Source organism: Caloenas nicobarica, chromosome 2 (assembly GCF_036013445.1).
Source record: "Caloenas nicobarica isolate bCalNic1 chromosome 2, bCalNic1.hap1, whole genome shotgun sequence".
In the NCBI taxonomy this organism is placed as follows: domain Eukaryota; kingdom Metazoa; phylum Chordata; class Aves; order Columbiformes; family Columbidae; genus Caloenas; species Caloenas nicobarica.
This window is the reverse complement of record NC_088246.1, coordinates 129,803,713-129,823,592: the sequence shown is the minus strand read 5'-3', so window position 1 is coordinate 129,823,592 and position 19,880 is coordinate 129,803,713. Positions and strand designations below refer to the sequence as shown.

The 19,880-nt window shown below is 37.8% G+C and overlaps 1 protein-coding gene across 1 annotated transcript in view; it reads right to left on the bottom strand.

The window, feature by feature from the left end:
* Positions 1 to 225: 225 nt before the first annotated feature.
* The window catches only part of C2H8orf34 (chromosome 2 C8orf34 homolog), a 160,488-nt gene continuing 140,833 nt past the window's right edge, over positions 226 to 19,880 (bottom strand). The window contains exons 12-15 of the mRNA XM_065629519.1: positions 15,240 to 15,742; positions 10,213 to 10,325; positions 10,105 to 10,144; positions 226 to 267 (exon numbers count right to left, since the gene is read on the bottom strand). Of these exons, the coding sequence (XP_065485591.1) occupies positions 226 to 267; positions 10,105 to 10,144; positions 10,213 to 10,325; positions 15,240 to 15,742 (698 nt within the window). The remainder of the gene's footprint in view (positions 268 to 10,104; positions 10,145 to 10,212; positions 10,326 to 15,239; positions 15,743 to 19,880) is intronic.

The window sequence follows — 19,880 nt, the reverse complement described above, 5'->3', positions numbered from 1 at the left end:
TAATGGGGGTATAAACTAAACAAAACATTATAGTAACTTTATACTAAAAGGCAACAGTTACCCTTCTTTCCTAAGGCCACTGTACCACAGTAAGTACTCTGATTCAGTGCATTACAGCGGTTCCACTTATATACTGCTGATACTAGAAAAATAACTTTATTTAAAATTATTATGTATAAACTAAAGCAAATTTTCAGGTGTAGTTTTGATCACCGTAATTTTGTTTTAATTAAATTGTTCTTCAACAATCCCACTGATTTCACAAGCCTGTGAAATCAAAGAGAAAAACACAGAAATTAGGGCTAAAATTTAATGTACACAAAAATAGGATAAAAGTGAAAATTAATCCTTCATTGTGTTTGCATTTTGTAAAAGTTTTCCATAATGCTGAACTCACAGTTAAATGAGCAACATTGATCAGTATTTTGACAAATCCCGATTTGTTTTTATTTCTAAAATACTGAGAAGCAAATCACGGCTTCTTTAGTTGTATTATTTGTTACAATTATTCATTGTTTCAGAGGGTTTTTCTGCTGGTGGTGGTTTGTTTTGTTTTGTTTGTTTTTTCCACTAGTAGTAGTAGATTCCAAGAAATGAACGGTATTGGAAAAAGCATCAAACATAATAGGAAACTGTGATGAATCAGACAAGCTGAGATAGCAATGTTTTCATTTCTGATTGTGTTTAGGTTGAAAACCTTCCCCAAAGCAAAATGGAAATTTAGCTTTTACAAATATTTACATACACATATCGAAACATTTTTTCTCTCAAATGTTGCTGACTGTAACACAGCCTCCTCCCGCAGACATAATGCTACAACTGGACCTACTATGTGGATCCAGTTAGAGAATCAGGGTTATTAACTGGAAACAAATACCACAACCACATTTAATGACACAGCTGAAGGTATAAAGGTCTGTATGTTACCTTATAAGCCTTCACCTTCCCATTTTTAAACACCAAAGGAAATCAGGCACAGCAGCTTCACATTTATTCACTTCTTTTAAACATTAAATATGCAACCTCGCCTTGGGAGATTAAAGAAACTTGGCAGGAACGAACTATTCCCATTATCTCCAGCTAATCAATTAAATACAATTGGAACAAGATCTTTAAGTTTCACTTCGCCAGGTGATAAGCCTGGGCTTTATATCTGATGCTGTACAGACATCTAACACAAATGCACCAAAAAAAAAAAAAAAAAAAAAAAAAAAAAAAAAAAAAAAGCCTGGGAACTCTTAATAACACTTCTTACCCCTTGTATGTTTTTGGTGGGGTTTTTTTGTCATTTATACCTAATGTTTAACAACTGTTTTCCTTGGAGGTACTTCATTTAGCAGATGTTCAAGCATTGTCACAGTCTGATCTTTAAGTAACAAATTTGTCTTATAGAGGGGAAAAAGAAAAGCAAATACATGAAAGCCTGTTTCATTTGCAGATTCTTCTGATGACTGTTACCCACAAAAACTCCAGGGACTGTGTCTTCTTAGCTGCAGAAGGAAACAGGATACCAGCCAGAAAATATATTCTGTGCTACCCTATATCCATTATGGAATTCTTGACTGATAAGAAATGATATTAACAAGATCAAATCAATTTTCAGCCAACATGAGACAGATATTCGTCAAACTGGAGACATAACAGATGAAGGACACCCTCATGGGGTGACAGAATGCAGTGTACCTGTCTCAGTCCCTGGCAAGACAGACCTCTAGCTGTCCTCTGAGTTACCTTTGTTCCTCTCCTTACTTCAGAGAAAAAATAGCTTGGACTAGACTCCTTCATTTTTATATAGCTGAAGGTAGGTAAGACCTTCAATCCCGCTGCAATGAGCAGGGACATCTTCAACAAGATCAGGTTGCTCAGAGCCCTGTCCAGCCTGGCCTTGAATGTCTCCAGGGATGGGGCATCTACCACCTCTCTGGGCAACCTGGGCCAGTGTTTCACCACCCTCATTGTGAAAAATTTCTTCCTCTTGTCTAGTCTGAATCTCCCCTCTTTTAATTTGAAACCATTACTCCTTGTCTTATCACCACAAGCCCTGTTAAGAAGTCTGTCTCCATCTTTCTTGGCCTGTAGGGAAAGCACTCAGCCAGTATGGCAAATGAAGGAATCAAGAAAGGCAAAAAAGAATGAGCCCATCAGTGTAATTTGGTCCCTAGCTCTTTCCAAGAGGAAAGGACACATGAAATGGTCAGGGCCTTCCAACTGGAAAGTCTGGGCAGCAGTCCCTCAGTCCAACAGCTCATTGATATGCCCCTCTAAGGCCCGATGCAGTTCCATAGGATGACTTTGCATCTTAAAATTTTCATAGGGTTATAGGCACTTGTCTTTACTAAAACCCTAAGGGTTTTATTGCTTCACAAGCATTTTCTGGTTGAAAGGCCAGCTGAAGCAGTTTCAGCTCACTGCTGTCAGACTCAGATATTCTCCATAGCTCCTCCTGATTCATGCAGGACAAGTGTTGGGCAGCCGCAGGGCTGAGCGGAAACACAGGGATGAACTATCCGAGTAGAAATATTCTTTTTACTCAGAGATTCTGCAATGAGATCAGTTCTCAGTTCACCACATGCCTTCACTAAGAGTTACATTTAAGTTAGCTTTAATCAACAAGTGTTTTGGAAGAGCAAAGTCTACAAGGAGATGGATCAATCTGATATAATCAAAACTGAATCAGGTGTTTTATTTAAAGTTCCTTCATCAACATGCAGCAAAATAGGCTACATTGCCATTAAAAAGTTACATTTCTTTGTTATAACAGCTAGCCTTGCTAACTGTTTGTCAGTGATTAGTTAGTAAAAAGCTTTATCTTATTCTCTGAAATTCTTTAATATTAGAGAAGAGCTTTACTTTCCCAGAAGTTTATTGTTTGTTATTATGTCCTTTTAGACTGATCTTTTAACAGCACAATATTAAACAGCCTGCATTTCAACATATACGCTATACTTCGTGATTCAAAGCAAAGTTCTTGTACCAATATATAGCCTGCTATACCAATATACAGCTAGTGGAATATTTTTATTGTGATGTATGTAAATCAATATATGTTTATATTCTTATTTTGGAACAGAATTCTAATAAAGATTAGTACAGCTTTTTAGTGATGAGCACAGATGATCATCTGTTGAACTTACCCGTATATCTGTCCAGAGTGGTTTATACAAGGCATAGAACTCTGTGGAATTCAAAACTTGAGGACAGACAATATTTTTTTTGTGAAAGCTTAGAACTCCCCTTGCAAATGTTTTTGAATTAAAAAAAAAAACCCTTTTAAAAGCAAAATATTTACATAGCTGCTATTATGTACACCGCCGCCTAATACCAGACATTCACATAGATAAAATTAGCATTAACATATATTTTGTGCTTTGAAATCTACAGACTTCTATCACTACCTAGAGCACACTGAAGTTCAACAGTATTTTATTAATATCTTTGTTATGGTCAATGTTAATCCAAACTGTCATATGTTTTATTTCCCAGGTGTATATTTTTTGATCACTAAGGACAGACATTATTTTATCCAGAGGTATCCTGCCTTTTCAACTAATTGATTTTTATATTCCAAGGACTAAATTATGAAAAACAACTGGGGGGAGCTTTGCAGTTTAAAATCACCAGAATAAACCTTAGCATAAAAAAATCACAAAACTGTGTTTACATGTACCTACAGTTATGCATATTTTCAAGCACTTCTAAGAAAACAGGTAGCATAAATGTAGACTCACAATCATTATACCATTTGCATCTTTATCAATGCCTGACACGTAGTGTCCAGGAAAGCAACTGAATCACACATCCAGATTCCTCTTTATGAGAATGAGAAAGTATATTCATAGACACTATGACAAAAAAATCCTGCTGTGGTCATCTAGTTTGATCTCCCGTATACCAGTATAGAGCCCACAGAATCTTCTGATGGATTATATATCACCTGTCATTCAGAAAGCCCTATCACCTCATGTTAATGACTCCAAGTTCATTGCCTCCCTTAACTTTTGCTTACAATGGTTAAGGCTTCTGGTTGCTAGGACATAGCATTTAATTTCCTTCGTTACAGTTTGATGAGTTAAATCTTTTTTGTTTAAATATCTACCTACAGATATCAAGTAATCTCCAAGGTTCCTAGTTGAATGCCTTTAGGTGAGGCAAACTCCCAATATGCTGAGAGCTTACACTGAGATGATCTACTACGATCACCCTAAATCCATTAGGTCACTGCTTTCCAGGACAGTCTCATTATTCTGCAGCAGAGACAGATATGTTTCTCCAGTGCCAGATATATTTCATTTGGTTCAAATATATTTCATCTGGTTATAATAAAGTGCATTTTACTGGAATGTGGCCATTATACCAGGGGATTCATATCATTTAATAACTTCAACTTGTCCTTCCCACCAGTTATCGAAACCTATCAGATCCTAATGAGCCCCATTCGTCTACATCTTCCCATTAGAAACTCTAGATTTTGATGCCTCAGTGAGCCAGCTTTTAATTCACTTAATATGTGCCCTGACAATCCTCTATGCCATTTTTTAAATTACAGTGTCATTTTTTATTACATTTAATGTCTTTGGGAATCCAAGTTTACTATAATAATGCAAGTTGCAGAAAAATATATCCTTAGGTTTGGAAGCTGTACTGAAAACAAATTCTGAGAATTTTTTTCTCACCACAATGGAAAATTCCCTCCTCCTCCCAAATATTTAGTTAAATGTGAACTTTTCCAAGATGAAACCAAACATTAGTCAGTAGCAGCAAAGTGACGTGAGCTTAAGCCTTAATAGTATAAGGAGATAATGACAGCTTTGGATTTAAGCACATGCATTCAAAAAATAGAAAGCTTGAGTCTAGTTCCAACTCTTCTTAACTGCATTTGAACTTTCCTCTCCCTATTCAACAGTCATCTAACTTCTGGTAGAACTAATGTTAATCTCTACTTTTGTTTCACTATTAATAAATAATGAAATGCAACGGAGAAAGTTTCCATGCTAACAAATTGTTTTATCTCATTTCCAGCAAAAAGCAGTCACATGAAATGGTGCAGCTTCAGCTACAGGTATTACAAGGTATCCAGCCAAGACCATCCAATAGGCTTGGAGAAATTCTGTTTAGAGGAACACAATCCTTACTGGTATCACATTTCTGAAGTGGACATAGAACTGTCTCAAACTAAAATACCTAGCTAGCCACTGGTAGGGTGAATGAGAGGCAACACATCTTCTTTAATATATATAAGTGTGCGCTGGAGAAATTTGGAAAAAGACTCATATCCCAAGAAGACAAAAGCTTTATGACACTCCTTAGAAAAGTTATATGAGATGGGGAGATAAGACTTTTTTAGTCCAGTTTATATTACCACTCTTGACATATCAAATGAAAGAAAGATACCAAAAGTTTCTTCAGAAGATTCATGAATCTGGAATTAAAGTCCCCCCGAAGTTCAACCCAGATTCACTTTTGGGACAAAAATCATGTATTTTTAGGGAATTCACTATTCACTGGGGAAAATGTCCAACTACAAATATTAGGTTTCTATTAACCAGATATATAATTGATTAACATACTTGAGCAATACCTCATAACTACCTTACTCCATAGAGAGACCAAATCTAGCCTTGCTCTAAACTCACACACACTGAAAAAGATGTTTCCAGTACTGCTATACTCTATCAGAGCACAACACAAATACAAAGAGCTGAATTTGACTGACAGAAATGGAATGTGCTCGTGCTAATGTCACAAAGGTTGCAATCAACGTTGGCTGCTCTAAGCCTGATTCTGTCATTCTTACTCGTACTGAGTAGTACCTGGCTCTAGCAAAAGGAAACTTTCACAGCAAAAACATATTCCAGAAGTAAAGCCCTCCTTATTATGAAGTCTGATCAAGCGGTTCTCCAAATCTTAGGAACACTTATTTTCATGATTAATGAAAACTGTTTAGCCATCTGAATTTGCTCAGTGTAAGGAATTTTACCCATTGACAAATATTGTACAGTTTGGAATTTTACAGAAATACAGTCTGAATTTCTTGATTCTACAAAAAACTGGGTTTTTTTCCAAGGGTGTACATTTGTGCAGAATGGGAAAACTAAGGTTTTCTTCAATATCTGTTGAAGTCATCAGCAGAATGTCATTGACTGAAGAGTTTCGAGACCAGTACAAGAATGAAGGCGGTGGAAATCCCACTTTCTCTCAACAATCAGTTTTGATTTATCAGCAGTAGACCTTCTACTGCAAACCTTAGAAAAGACTTTGCAGATGTGTAGTGGCAAAACATATAAGTTTCTTGCTGCAGGTCACTAGGGAAGAGTTCAAGCCTTGTCCCAGATCAGCTGAGCTAGAAATGAGCACCTAGTCCTCCTGTTGGCAACTTGAAGTTAGTGAAGTAATAGTAGCCACACCACTTAGTGTGCCATTGACTACAGAAACTGGCACACCTTAAGTGGATTACAGCAAAGGGATGTATATACACATACATCTATACTGAATATGGCTTAACCGAGTAGCAAGTTCGCTAATTATCTAAGTTATTTGCCTGTCATGTACATCTGCCAAATGGACTGACTGCAGGTGGGGATCCTCTTTGTCCAAGGCTGTGAGACCTGTGGAAATTTGCTGAGTGGGTTAGTTGAGTTAGGCACCCAAGAAAGCAGACCGGGCTTTTTGAGTGCTACGCCCATGCCAGGACTACAGATAGGTCAAATTACACTAAATGTCTTCGTCTTTTCAGGGTTCTTGGAAGCTAGTGATGCATTAGAAATTTCCAACCATCAATATTTCTAAGACCTGTTCTCAAGAGAAAATTCAAGCTGACTCTTGCCAGTCTCCTGAAAAGTCAAATTTCTTCTCATAAAAGCTGGCTAAGAAATGCTTTGGTGGTTGTAAATGCAAGTCTTCTGTTTCCTTGCATCAGTACCCCATAAAGAAGAAAATTATTTTTGCCAGCTCAAAGAACTCTCTCCGAAGCTGAAGTATTGTGGAAGTGATAGATATTTTCTCCAGATCCCTTCTTTTTCCAATAACAATCTCTATGTATCCTTTGAGACCTCTCCACAGAGAATCAGCACACAAGGAAACTACTACAGGTAATACGGGGCAATTGTCTTCAGAATGACAGCTGAGGAAGACACATGAGGCCCTGTCAACAGATGTTTTAGTGATACTAAAATCACAAAAGAACCACAAACCTTGATTTTGGATCATACTGCCTTGGCCATCTTCATTCCTCTTTGCTCAGTGTGTACAGAGTATCAAAGGAGAACACATCCAGCAAGCAGAAGAGATTTAGTTACTAAATGACAGTATTTCCTAAAAAAGCATGTGTTTGCTCCTGTTTTTTAATAACAAAAATTACGTTACAAGAAGAAATAATTATACATATTCTCTCTCTCTCTGACATATAGTCACAAACTTAAAGACATAAAGAGGAAGGAGAGGGTGAGCTGAAAACTTCAGCAATGCTTCTTTAAAATATTTTTCTTTCCTTCTTTAACATATGTTTTAAGCTGTAATCATTTATACTCTGTTAAATAAGTACCTATTTGATTTCAAATTTTGTCATAATTGGTATAAAGATTTAAAAATTATTGACTTCCAGTTATCTTTGGACCTTGCTGATAAGGATAAATTTTTTAAATGCTATCAGAGAGCCTAAAGGATTTAGAAAGTAAAGTCTGATGTAAAAGAATGGAGAACCTAGATCTCATTTCTGTAAGACAAAATGTACACTGTCATATCTGTTCTGCAAATGATGTTGGGAGACGTTGAGATGCCAAAGCGACTCAATTTTGTTCAGATATTGTTGGCTTTGAAAATAGCCTCTTTAAACTCCTGTATCTGACTACATTTGGAACTGCTACCTCAATTTTTTTTTCATTCTTTTTTCTTGTAGAACACCAACCAGAAGGTATTAATTTAAAAGAACTCAAGGTGACTCACATAGCTTCTCTTTTTGCATTGTTAGTTTTCCCACTACCAAAAACTAGCTTTACACCTGGCTGCTATTATCCCAAAGTAGTCAAAGGATGTGGTAAATATTATCCACGTATAATTTATTAAAAGCTGAGTCAAAGAACAGGTGTTGCTATTGTAAAGATTAATTTTGCAGCTCTTCTGCTCAGACTCATAAATTATGAACTCCTGGGCCCTCCTCAACACTAAATCATACACACAACATCCACACACATTTATTAACTTTAGGGTGAAAAACGATGTGCAATCCCGCCAGCTGCTCTGCCTACAAGCACTGGCATCAGCAAGCATGCCAAGGCCCCCACTGACTCTCCACTTTACAACTGGGAATCGGCAGCTCCTCTTTGTCAGCAGTGGCGGTTCTGCACTTTCTGCTTGCCAACGACACTAGCATATAAGCTCAGATGGGGATGATACCATTATTATTGTTATTTTTAATAATTATCATTGTTAGATTTCATATACAGAAAGTATTGCTTTGATCAAACATTTCTGCTCTACTACTTTAGTTATATTAGTAAAAAGGCTGACCTACTATAACGGGTGCAGCAGTTAACTACACAGGCTTATAGCCAATCTTAAAAGAGCATATTACAGCTGCAAATCCCTCTTTGCTACAGAAACTATAGCTTACAGCTACCTTCTTTCCCTTCTCCATTCTCAGTGCCACCATACTGAGGAAAAACAATTCTTATTAGTTAGGTAAATATCATCTCTACTAATCTGGGTGGTAGGATCAACACTTTTATCTACAATTTACCACTCTGTCACAATGGGCAGTGGCAATGATCTACCAGGATTCTTGGAATCTTACAGCAGAGCCTTGGATGCTCAGAAGTCCCCACAGCCATGCAATTCAGGTATAGCAGCAATAAAAGAACCATGTTGTGTATCTGATGTGTCCTGAAGCATCCATCTCCCTGATCACATAATTAGCACCAGGCCATGTATGTGCAGCCAGTCCTACCAATGTTGGTGGGACTGTAAATTCACCAGCAAAAATACAAAGGAAAATTCACACGCACAGACAGGGTAGGTACCAGGCTCTGCCTCTGGCCACCTATGGTGAGCTTCCGCGCAAAGTGAAGGTTCAGGTGCAAGTCAAAGTTGACTTACCCATTTGGACTAAAATCAGCTGGACACACAGAACTTCATTTTAACACCGTACTAGTCTTAAAAAACTAGTACATGCTCTTCAGTATCTCACTACAAAAACTGAAATTTCATAGTCAAACCCTGGACTACATATGGGCTTGTGAAACTAGTATACAAATTTTAAAAAATATTTTTAAAGTAGAAAAATGTAAAAATACATTCTATTTATCTGGCATGATTATTATTGACCGTTAGTCTCTTACACAGCTGTTCCATTCTGTGAAGAAACTGGCCTTTTCTTATTTTAACTGCATATTTAAAGCAGTTTTAGTAGAATATATTAAGTTTTCTACATCTGCTGATTAAATTGCCTGGTTTTTTAAGCATATCCCCCAAAATATATTAGGAAATACTTTGCATATCCACCCTTGCAGATCACAAAACTAATGTGAATTTTAAAAGAAAATGCAAAACATTGTTTTCAGCAACATCATTTACAGGTACCTTGTAGGTACAACTTGCTACAGTTTGAATGTACTGCAATTTACAGCATGTTACTTGCTATTATTTGTTCTGTCATTTAAGTTATGATCCTGCTAACCTTTACTTTCATGATTAGACAACTGCTTCAAAGAGTGTAGGATATTAAGGATTACTCGTGTCATTAAAAACTTTTCATACAGAGGAATTCAAAGAACACAGGCAAAATAGAGACAACAGAGTCAGGAGGAGTCAGGCTCGACCTTTCAGAGCTACCAGGGTGTGTTTTGGTTTTGGTTTTTTGTGGGTTTTTTGTTTTGTTTTGGCTTTGTTTTGCTTTTTCTCTTTTTTTGCCAGTCAGTACAAATTTACTAAACAGATCATCTATTGAAACTTCATGCTTCTTTTCTGGAACAGCAACGTACAAATTGTTTCAGTTAGCTAAGTAAACTGTGGTCTGTGATCATTTTGTCAATGTTCAGTGAATGTAGGAAAATGTACGTAAATCAATTCCATAAAGTTCAGCCCTCAAACAAATGAAGAACTGGTACTTACAAGAAAAGCTCCTGTGAGCAGGCATGACATCTTCACGTGACTTGATGATTCGAAAAAGTTAAAAGGTTTGAGGGTTTTTGACATATTATCTGGTCCTAACAAATATACTTACATTTGTCTTGGTCAGCTTCCACTCCTTCACTTTCTGTGTCACTCGGCAATATCCAAGGTTGATGAGCAAGCTGAAGCTGTTGTAAGAATTCATCCTGCCACAAACAGATCTATTTTAGACAAAATGACAGAGAATGGTTCTATATAAATGCAGACTAGCAAAAATTCTAGCCTCAATTAATTAGAGAGGAGAAAACCTTTAATAAAAAAATCTTGCTGTGAAATAAAACCAGAATGTAAGGAATACACAGGCTACATAGAATTCTTTTAAATTGAATTCTTATTTATTTATCTATTCTGAAATAAAAAGGCCTCTTTAGCTGTCTATCTGCTATAGCCACAGATATACACACATTCATCCTAGAAATGCAGTGACATGGAACAAAATCTTAATGCAGATGTTCCATCTGTCCCTGAAGTTTTTGGACAATGCCTAGACATGCCATGCACAATTTGCTTAAGTAAGGCTTTGATTTTTCAGAACTTACATTGTCTTCAATCTAGTATGAACAAAGACCTGAAACTTGATTTAGAACCTATGGTTTTATTGGAGAAGGAGAAAGCCTAGGAAAGAAGAATACTATGGAAACTTTTGTCTCTAGGATACCATAAAACTGTAAGCATCAAAACGTAAATGTTTTGCACAGTTGAAAATCCATACGCTGCTGAATACATGCTTTTAAAAATGTTTTACAATTGCCTCCTTTGTTACATAATGTATATATGCACGTATATAAAAATATTTTTGACACACATACGTATGTGAGCATGTACATACATAGACATATAAAATACTTTGACAGGTTCCTTTGCAATATTCAATGTGAGAGATGAGACTGGAATGCATAGTTTTATATTCAAAAGCCATTCAAACATGCAAGTCTAGTTTCTAGAAGAGAACTTAAACATTGGCCAGATATCATAAAATTACTGGCCAGATTCTTACAAGCACCTGAAAGAAAAGGGGAGCAATAGCCCTCTCTTCTTTTACACCAGCTGAAAACCAGAATCTACATATTCAAATTTAAATTGTATTGCACAGCATTACAGCATAATTTTTATTGTTAGGCTATCTGGTTTAAAAGCAGAACCCAGGCTTGTTTAAATCAGTTCTTGGAAAACCCAGGCTGTTCAATCAAGATCTAACTCACTGGGAGTAAATTATTAATTCTTTTAGTAATCTGTTAAAAAATCCACGACCGCTACAATGGCCCAACACTAAGCTCAGGCAGGAGCTCCAGGCCTGCAGCACGTATTGCCATTTCAAATGTGCTCAGTGTTTGAGAAGGTTGAACTGGGCAAAGTTTTTTGGTCCATGGAACAGGATTCTTGCAGTAGGAGCCAGTGGCTCTCACACAAATCAGCAGACTTTCTAAACTTCCAAAAACACAGAGCAAAGAACTGAGCCAGGCAACAGAACAGACTAGAAGTATCTGACCAAAAAGAGACTTCTTGACATCGAGTTATGCTCTATACACCAGTAACTAGGAGAAGAATTTCTGTTAATCAACGCTGTATTTAAATAAGCTGAAATTTCCCATTGTTGACAATGACAGACTAATAAAGGTTACTGAATCTGGACAAAGTGATTGTAAAATTCCAAGTGTTCAGAAAATAAAATGGCAAACAAGGGAGTCAGCAGTATTTCTATCTCAACAGCTATTGATAACCATCACAGAATTGTGTCACTTTAATAAAATCCATCCTAAAGAGATAAGCAGGATTCAACATTCCTTTGTCAATTTATACAAAACACCAAAGGATAACGTAAATGCATAAAAGTATCCCTGCCAAAGGATTTGGAACCCCGATTTATTCATTTTATAGAGATAATAAAACTATTTCTCTAGGTAGCATTTCTTTGCTATAATTCAATTCAGCCTTGAACAGAGCTGATAATAAAACACATCTGTTAGAACTTTGTAAAATTATGTGTGCCAAGAGGCAGAAACTCATCCACAAAATCTCAGATCATTGTAAGTCTTGAGCATTAAGAAACCCCGAAACATTCTTAACAGCTGATATGTTAAGTACTTGCCAAATTATTCAAGATTTGTGCTATAAAAAGATTAAACCATCCTGAGCTACAGCATGAACTTTCCTAAAACCTAAAAAGAACTCTGAATTGTATTTATCAGTAATATTTTTGTATTTTAGACTTCTTCTGTTACTCAGAAACACATGACAAATTAGGAAGCACATACAAAACCTACAGGGAAAGTTGCAAAATAATATACATTAATTTACATTATCAGCTTTGAGTTTTACACACTTGTGTTCTGTAAAAGCACACAGAAAGACAGAACTTTGTTGTTCTTCTCCTACCCCAGGACGCCTTTGACCTTTTGTCTCCATGGTCAGAGAGAAGCCGTGACACAGAGAATTAAACCACATGGCAACAAATAGGGGGACACCTCTAACGTGGCAAAAACACCACTGAACAGAGATACTTCCTGGGTATGTTCTGTCTAAACCCACTTCTCTAAGTAACCAGGAACTTCAGTGGGCAAAGATAACTCAAAAGACCCCCCAGAGTTTCCAGTACAACACTCCAAACACGGGGCTGGGAGTGGCAGATTGGCTACTTTCCGACATTCAAGAGCCTTTACAGCTTGACAGAGGAAGGAAGGTCTTCAGTGTGAACATGTCATTTTAGCAGTTTTCCCCTTGGAAGCAGAGCTAGTCCCAAGATGAGTTTTCATTAAGTCAAAGGTCACTTGTGCACGTCAGGAAAGGATAAATAGGGTTTGAGCCAGGTCACAAGCAGCCAAAGTGCTATTGTACCCATAAAGCAAAGAGAAAGAAAAGAATTTGTTGCTTCTAGAAGGGATTATAACAGAGGATAAGATCCTGCATAGAAATGCTGAGATTTAACACCAGCTTTACAGTGGGCTTGCTGGATGAAACTGGACATGATATTCTAACTGTAAAACAGGGTAATAATATTGCTCATTTCTTAAAGTTCTTGAGACGTATATGTACATAGATTAGAAGCATGATAGGACACTTTTTGTAAGAGCTATCAGCAAAGCTTGGGATTTGGCAAACAGACGTAACAAATCCCAGCAGCTGGAATGGGACTCATGGTTATTAGTACTGTAACTACAAAAAGACTGTGGAAGGAAGCATTTTTATAGGAAAGATCAGAAGTGATGGACAGACTGGATGTTCCTTGGTGGAGATGCAGTGCTCCTTGCAAGGTGCTTTCAGGAGTCTAGACAAGAAGTTGACATAATGTGACTATGTATAAGTTAAGAACACGACTGCTGAGGAGGGAGGGAGGGAGGGAGGGAGAGAAGGAAGGAAGGAAGGAGGGAAGGAAGGAGGGAAGGAAGGAGGGAAGGAAGGAGGGAAGGAAGGAGGGAAGGAAGGAGGGAAGGAAGGAGGGAAGGAAGGAGGGAAGGAAGGGGAGTGAAGTGTTTAGTCAGAAACAATGAAACCATTTCTTCTGAATATTTTTAGTTAAAAATGAATTTCAGTTTTCCTTTTCTGGTATGTGAGAAAATTCCATCACACAAACACACCCAGCCCTCAAAACAGGAGACAAAGGACTTTTGTTTGTCAAAAAACCAAAATTGTTACAATTACGTATTTTTTTCCATGGAAAACTTCTGGTTTGAAAACGTATCAACTGTCAGTGAAGATACTTCCAACAGAACTGTAGTCACCTTCAGTCCTCGTGTCTTAAGTTGGATATCCAGTTCTAGGTGAAGTAGCAGCTCGAGTTACAGGATTAGGACACTGCCATTCAAACACCAAAATGAGGATTTTTTCCACCACCAAATTTAAGTAAGATTTCCTCCCCAAATTCTTTAGTTTGAGAGTAATGTGTGCCTCATTTCCTTTCTTTCATACTAAATAAAGGAGGCCATATAGTTAATTGCAAGATTACACTAAGTATCAAATATCCGATTTTCCTACAAGCATCTCTAAGCAATATTATCATAAACAACACTTTAATTTTTTTAAAAAAGTCATTAGACTGATAATACATTGTGTGAAGTGTCATACGCAACAGATTTTTAAAACAAATTATACTTCTGAGAAACAATTCTCTAAAGGCCTGATATTTTTGTCAGTCTTGGAATAAAGCTTTCCAGGCTTTGACAAATGGATTACAAAGAGATCGGTAATAAATAGTGGGAACCGACTTATTCCACTACTAAAAAATTAGCAATCTAGACATACAGGTCCTTCTCAATTCAGTATAGAAGGACTGGCATTTCCTGAGAAAAAAATCACCTTTGTAAGGCATGTAGCTGAGACAGACAGCAGGGCTATTCTTTCACAGGTGCTTTTATGTCCACTGCCTACACCCTAAAGTTATCCTTAAGGCAGCTAACATTAGCAGAGGAGAATCCCACTCAAAATTTACAAGGTACTTTAACTTTTTGTTTTGTTTTAAATAGAAACTAATCCTGTAAAAGCCATTAATATGGGACAGGAAGTTTTTATGCTCTGAATCAGCCTAGTTAACATGCACATAGTACTAGACAGTGATTCAATGAGGTTGGACATTTTTTCATTGCAGTTCCATTTTGTGTTTCAGAGAATTTGTCCATTCAGTGATGCCTAACTGATCATTCCAATGTGTTGAAAAAACTGAAGAAAGAGCAGACCAAGGAAATATTATGCACCGCCAGTGCAGCAGGAAAAAAAAATACCCTGGAATCATAAAGATAAAAGCTGTGTTTAATAATCCAGAGGTACGCAGCTCTTAGAAACTGTAAGGCTAATAGAACTGCTATGTATCATGCAGGTAAGGTCCTACAGAGCTCACGGAAAATTTGGGGGGCACAAGTGTTTCAGTATGGTTTCTGTAATAATCCTGATATTGTCTAATCAGTACCTCACAAAGCTGAGCAGTATTTCCTTGCTAATTTTCTCATCCTTATATTTCAAATTCTTTTCAGAGTGGTAAGTTACTTTAGGTATACTGATGTTCCTTCAACATAAAACAGAATCTAGTCTTCACGTTATAGGAGCTCTTAAACATAGCAAAAACATTAAATCGAAAATCTTACTTCTGATAAACTGCTTCTCTGAGTAGTGACAGTTCCAACAATGTCTCCACTCATTTGCACAGAGAGCCCTGAAGCAGCGCTGAGGGTCCTCCCCATTTGGCTCTTAGATGTCAAAGATCTGCTTCTTTGCATACTAATGATTCCTTCCCTATTTCCTTGGTTGCTAGGGGTAAGAGGCCGTGACAGCAAGCTATTCGGGGTCACAGGTCTGCTCCCCGGAGCTGATGGAGTTGGTGGCCTGTTGGTTTGTGTCCCGGGTGTTGGAGGCCTACTGTTAGCAACGCTGGAGACCTGTGTTCTGCTGTTAGTGGGCAGCGGTGGTGATTTGTTTCCTTGGAGCTGAATGTTCTTCCCCGTCTGAGTTGGCACTTGAGGCCTCGGATTTTGGCCTTGTGTAGCTTGAAGATTGCCTTGATGGTCAGATGTAACTAAACTGTGATGTTGGATACTAGGGCTTCTTGAGAGCCTTGCTTCTTCCCACAGTGCTAGGTCCTTCTCAATATCTGTGCACACACACAAACAAAAAAAGAAACTCACTTTCTGTTTCTCTCTGGTTTAAAACTCTTACAGATTTTCTCCAACATAAGTGGCAACCTGAAGCTGTGCAGAGAGAATCTATTCACCCTTAAAATAGAAAGCATCAGAATTAACAGTTCAATGTTTGACAAGCATTTCCTCAAAGTTTATTTACATTTGATTTACGGCAAACACAGCTATCCCACAGAAACAAAACATTATCACTTCATTGGAAGTCAATACAACCTATAAAAATCCTGCTCATTTCTTAAAAGTTACCTCTCTGTGGCTTTTGCACAGTTTCTCATTACTATCAAACCAAGATGGAGCAGTGAGCTAAACTTGCCATCCTCAGCTGCAGTGCAGTGACTTTTGCTTCTGGCCTCTCTGTCTATGGCCCAACCAAAACTCTGGGGGAAATGACCCTTGAACTCTGGCACATCTGGATCTGTGATCCTGTTTCAATCTGAATTTTGTGCTCTGGCCTGCTGTCCGTGCCACAGCAGGTGATGGGGTCAACAACATCTAGAGTCCAAGGTGAAAAGATGGCCACCATTTCATGGTCCAGTCCCTACCATTCACACAGCCATAAGGAATAAGATCCTATTTAAAAACAGAACAGATCAGGACAGTGATGAAAAGTGTCTTCTGAATTCATTTAAATCATATTAACACTTATAATGAATCAAATCAGACACATCCAACAAAGTTAGGCAAGGGTCGCTGGATTTAAGTTAGCATTGCTAACATATTGAAAGTCCTTGCAAGTAAAAATGTCAAGCTTAAGAACAGTTTACTCAAGTTTATTTTATCTTACACAATTGTTACGAATTTTCACTCTCGCTGGCATGTACTCTACCATAACTTGGTTTTGATAGGGACAGTTGGTTACCGCTAGAACAGCAATGCCATTTCCCATTAAACTGTGTAAGCCACAGTCCCAGAAGCTGTAAATCAGCAAGGCTCTATTGATTTAAACACCTATTAAGTGAACTTATATAAAATAAGTATTTAATCTTTACAAATATATAAATAATTTCAGGTTCTAAAAGTCCCCAAAGAAACAGATTCTAAATTGCATATTGGAAAATCAAATTTTATTTGTGTTTACCAGTAGGTATAAAAGGAATGCTGTATGTAAAATAAAAACATGCCACCTTTAGCACTAACTTATTTTTTAGTAACACCTTGAAAAACAGAAAATAAGCTCTGTTAATTTCCTGTTACTAGTCTAGTCCAATATATTCCACACATTTCAAATGCTATCACTAGAAAAGCTGATAAAACTACAATGGTTGTGAACGCCTCAGTTAAAATTGTATCAATTCATTAAAGATGAATTGTTTTGCTGTTAGCAAATTTAAAAACGTAGCTATTATTTCTAGCACAGAGTTAGTAATATTTCCAATTACTACCTTGCTGACCTCTTAAAATTCATTATTTCCATTTTGAAATAATTATGTCTTGAAGTACTCTTCCATTATGCTTTTAAAAAAATCGATACACATCACTTTGGAACTTGTAAGATGCCTGGGAAAAAATCAGAGGCCAATAGATGACAATGTGGGCTAGCTGATTTAAACCAAACAAGGAATATGTTCTTTTAAAGATTCGTCTTTGCAAAATTACAGACATCTAACTTCCCCATGATGATTCAGTACGCTAAGAAATTATCTAAATATGGAATGATTTAATAAGAGTTAAATCAACATTTCATTCTGGTTCATGTTTCCTTAATTCCATGTAGTAGTCAAGCCTGTGGATAAACCAATTATTGTAATCATTTCTCCACATATAATTAACATGTTTCCGTAGTGTAATTATTCAGCTTTATTTAGCATACATCCTCTTTTTGGTTTTGCTTCAATATCAGCTTTTCATCCAGAAGGAAAAGGAAAAAAAATCACACATCTCCACCTTTTCAGTATTATCTGATCCATAGTAAAGACTAGAACTGAATTAAGATTTAGGAATTTTTAAATCCCTTGTCAATGCCATTTAAAGGAAAATAAAATGCAGGCAACAGAGGAACACAAAGGCATTTTACTTTCATATGAGAAATACCAGAAAAAGGATATTATTAATAATTTGCTTACAAACTGTTCATGTATTCAACAGTTGTTCTTGCGACAAAATATATTCCAGAAGTATACACTGACTCTGTGGTCATTGGAACAAACCGAATTGGCAAGATACTGCAATTAACTACCAAAAAGAAAAATATATTCCCCACTTGTGCATGATATAAAGCAGCCACAGTAATATAAGAGACTGGATCTTAGACAAAAGTATTACTGATCCATATGTAGAGAAGGAAAAGCAAACTGATTGCTTCAATATCTGATTTTATAAAACTGCTGCTTTCAAATATCAAGGTACTGAGGCACAGAATCACAGAATGTTAGGGATTGGAAGGGACCTCAAAAGATCATCTAGTCCAATCCCCCTGCCAGAGCAGGAACACCTAGGTGAGGTTACACAGGAAGGCGTCCAGGCAGGTTTGAATATCTCCAGAGAAGAAGACTCCACAACCCCCCTGGGCAGCCTGTTCCAGTGTTCCGTCACCCTCACTGAGAAGTTGTTTCTTCTCAAATTTAAGTGGAGCCTCTTGTGTTCCAGCTTGAACCCATTACCCCTTGACTTACTGTTGGTTGTCACCGAGAAGAGCCTGGCTCCATCCTCGTGACACCCACCCTTTATATATTTATAAACATTAATGTGGTCACCCCTCAGTCTCCTCTTCTCCAAGCTAAAGAGACCCAGCTCCCTCAGCCTTTCCTCATAAGGGAGATGCTCCACTCCCTTCATCATCTTCGTGGCCCTGCGCTGGACTCTCTCCAGCAGTTCCCTGTCCTTCTTGAACTGAGGGGCCCAGAACTGGACACAATATTCCAGATGAGGTCTCACCAGGGCAGAGTAGAGGGGAAGGAGAACCTCTCTCGACCTACTAACCACCCCCTTCTAATACACCCCAGGATGCCATTGGCCTTCTTGGCCAAAAGGGCACAGGGCTGGCTCATGGTCATCCTGCTGTCCACCGGGACCCCCAGGTCCCTTTCCTCTACAGTGCTCTCTAATAGGTCATTCCTCAACCTATACTGGAACCTGAGGCAGTTGCTGGCAGTTGGTGCTAGTCCCTAATTTAGGCACAGGCACCAAATTATGCCTTATGTTAGGAGTGAGTTTTATCCAGCACGTAGTCCATAAGAGAAAGCCAGGCTCCTTAAGAGGGTGTATCTGAGACAGGGGACCACACTTCAGGATTAGACAGGTAATCTAAGTCATAATTCAGGCATCTAAATGACTGCCAAATATTGGGTAGAATTAATAGGTTCCAGCGTGTTGGTAAGAGAACCGAAACAGGGAGACTTGCTGATATAAGAGACACTTGAACTTTTGCAAATTTATGAGACAAATAAGCTTAAGCAAAACCACAGCATTATGAGCCGAGTTGATTCTTCGTGGAAATTAGGTTATGCTTGTCTGTGACGGGAATGATTGTCTCAAGCAGCACTGGTGTTATAATGAGACATGAATTATTAGGAATACAAGAGTTCAATGTCTAATAATCGGGCTGTTTTCTTGTGAATTTCTCAGGCAGGAAAAAATTACTGAATGGTAACCTCATGTTACAGCATGACTGAAATAATGGGCCACAAGCCAAATGACAAGAACAGTATCGATGTGAGAGAGAAGACCTTGCAGGTCCCACAACAGCAGAATGAATCTCAGAGACTGAGTGAATGTAGCTAGCCAGCTTATAGTCAATTCAGTATTTAAAATTCCATATTCTATTAAATATGGTAGTTATTACTGTCAGCTTTGTCTGACAGATCTGAAGGAACTGCACGTTTCAGAGCATAGTGCATACAAAAACACCCTGTATGACCATGGAAGTGTGAGCAGCCAGGACATAAATCAAAGTAGGCAGATCTTCACCAGACCCCTCCTAAGGGACAACTGCAGCAACACAAGGGAAGGCAAGTGCTACCTCAGTGGCAGAGGCCCCTGGGGTACCCAGGTCCCTGCTCTGCCACAGAAACCTGATGACCACAGCATGGCCTGCTGGTCTCCTGGTTCCTACTAGATGTCCCTGGCAGTTTCAGTTTAGAGAGGTGGTTAATG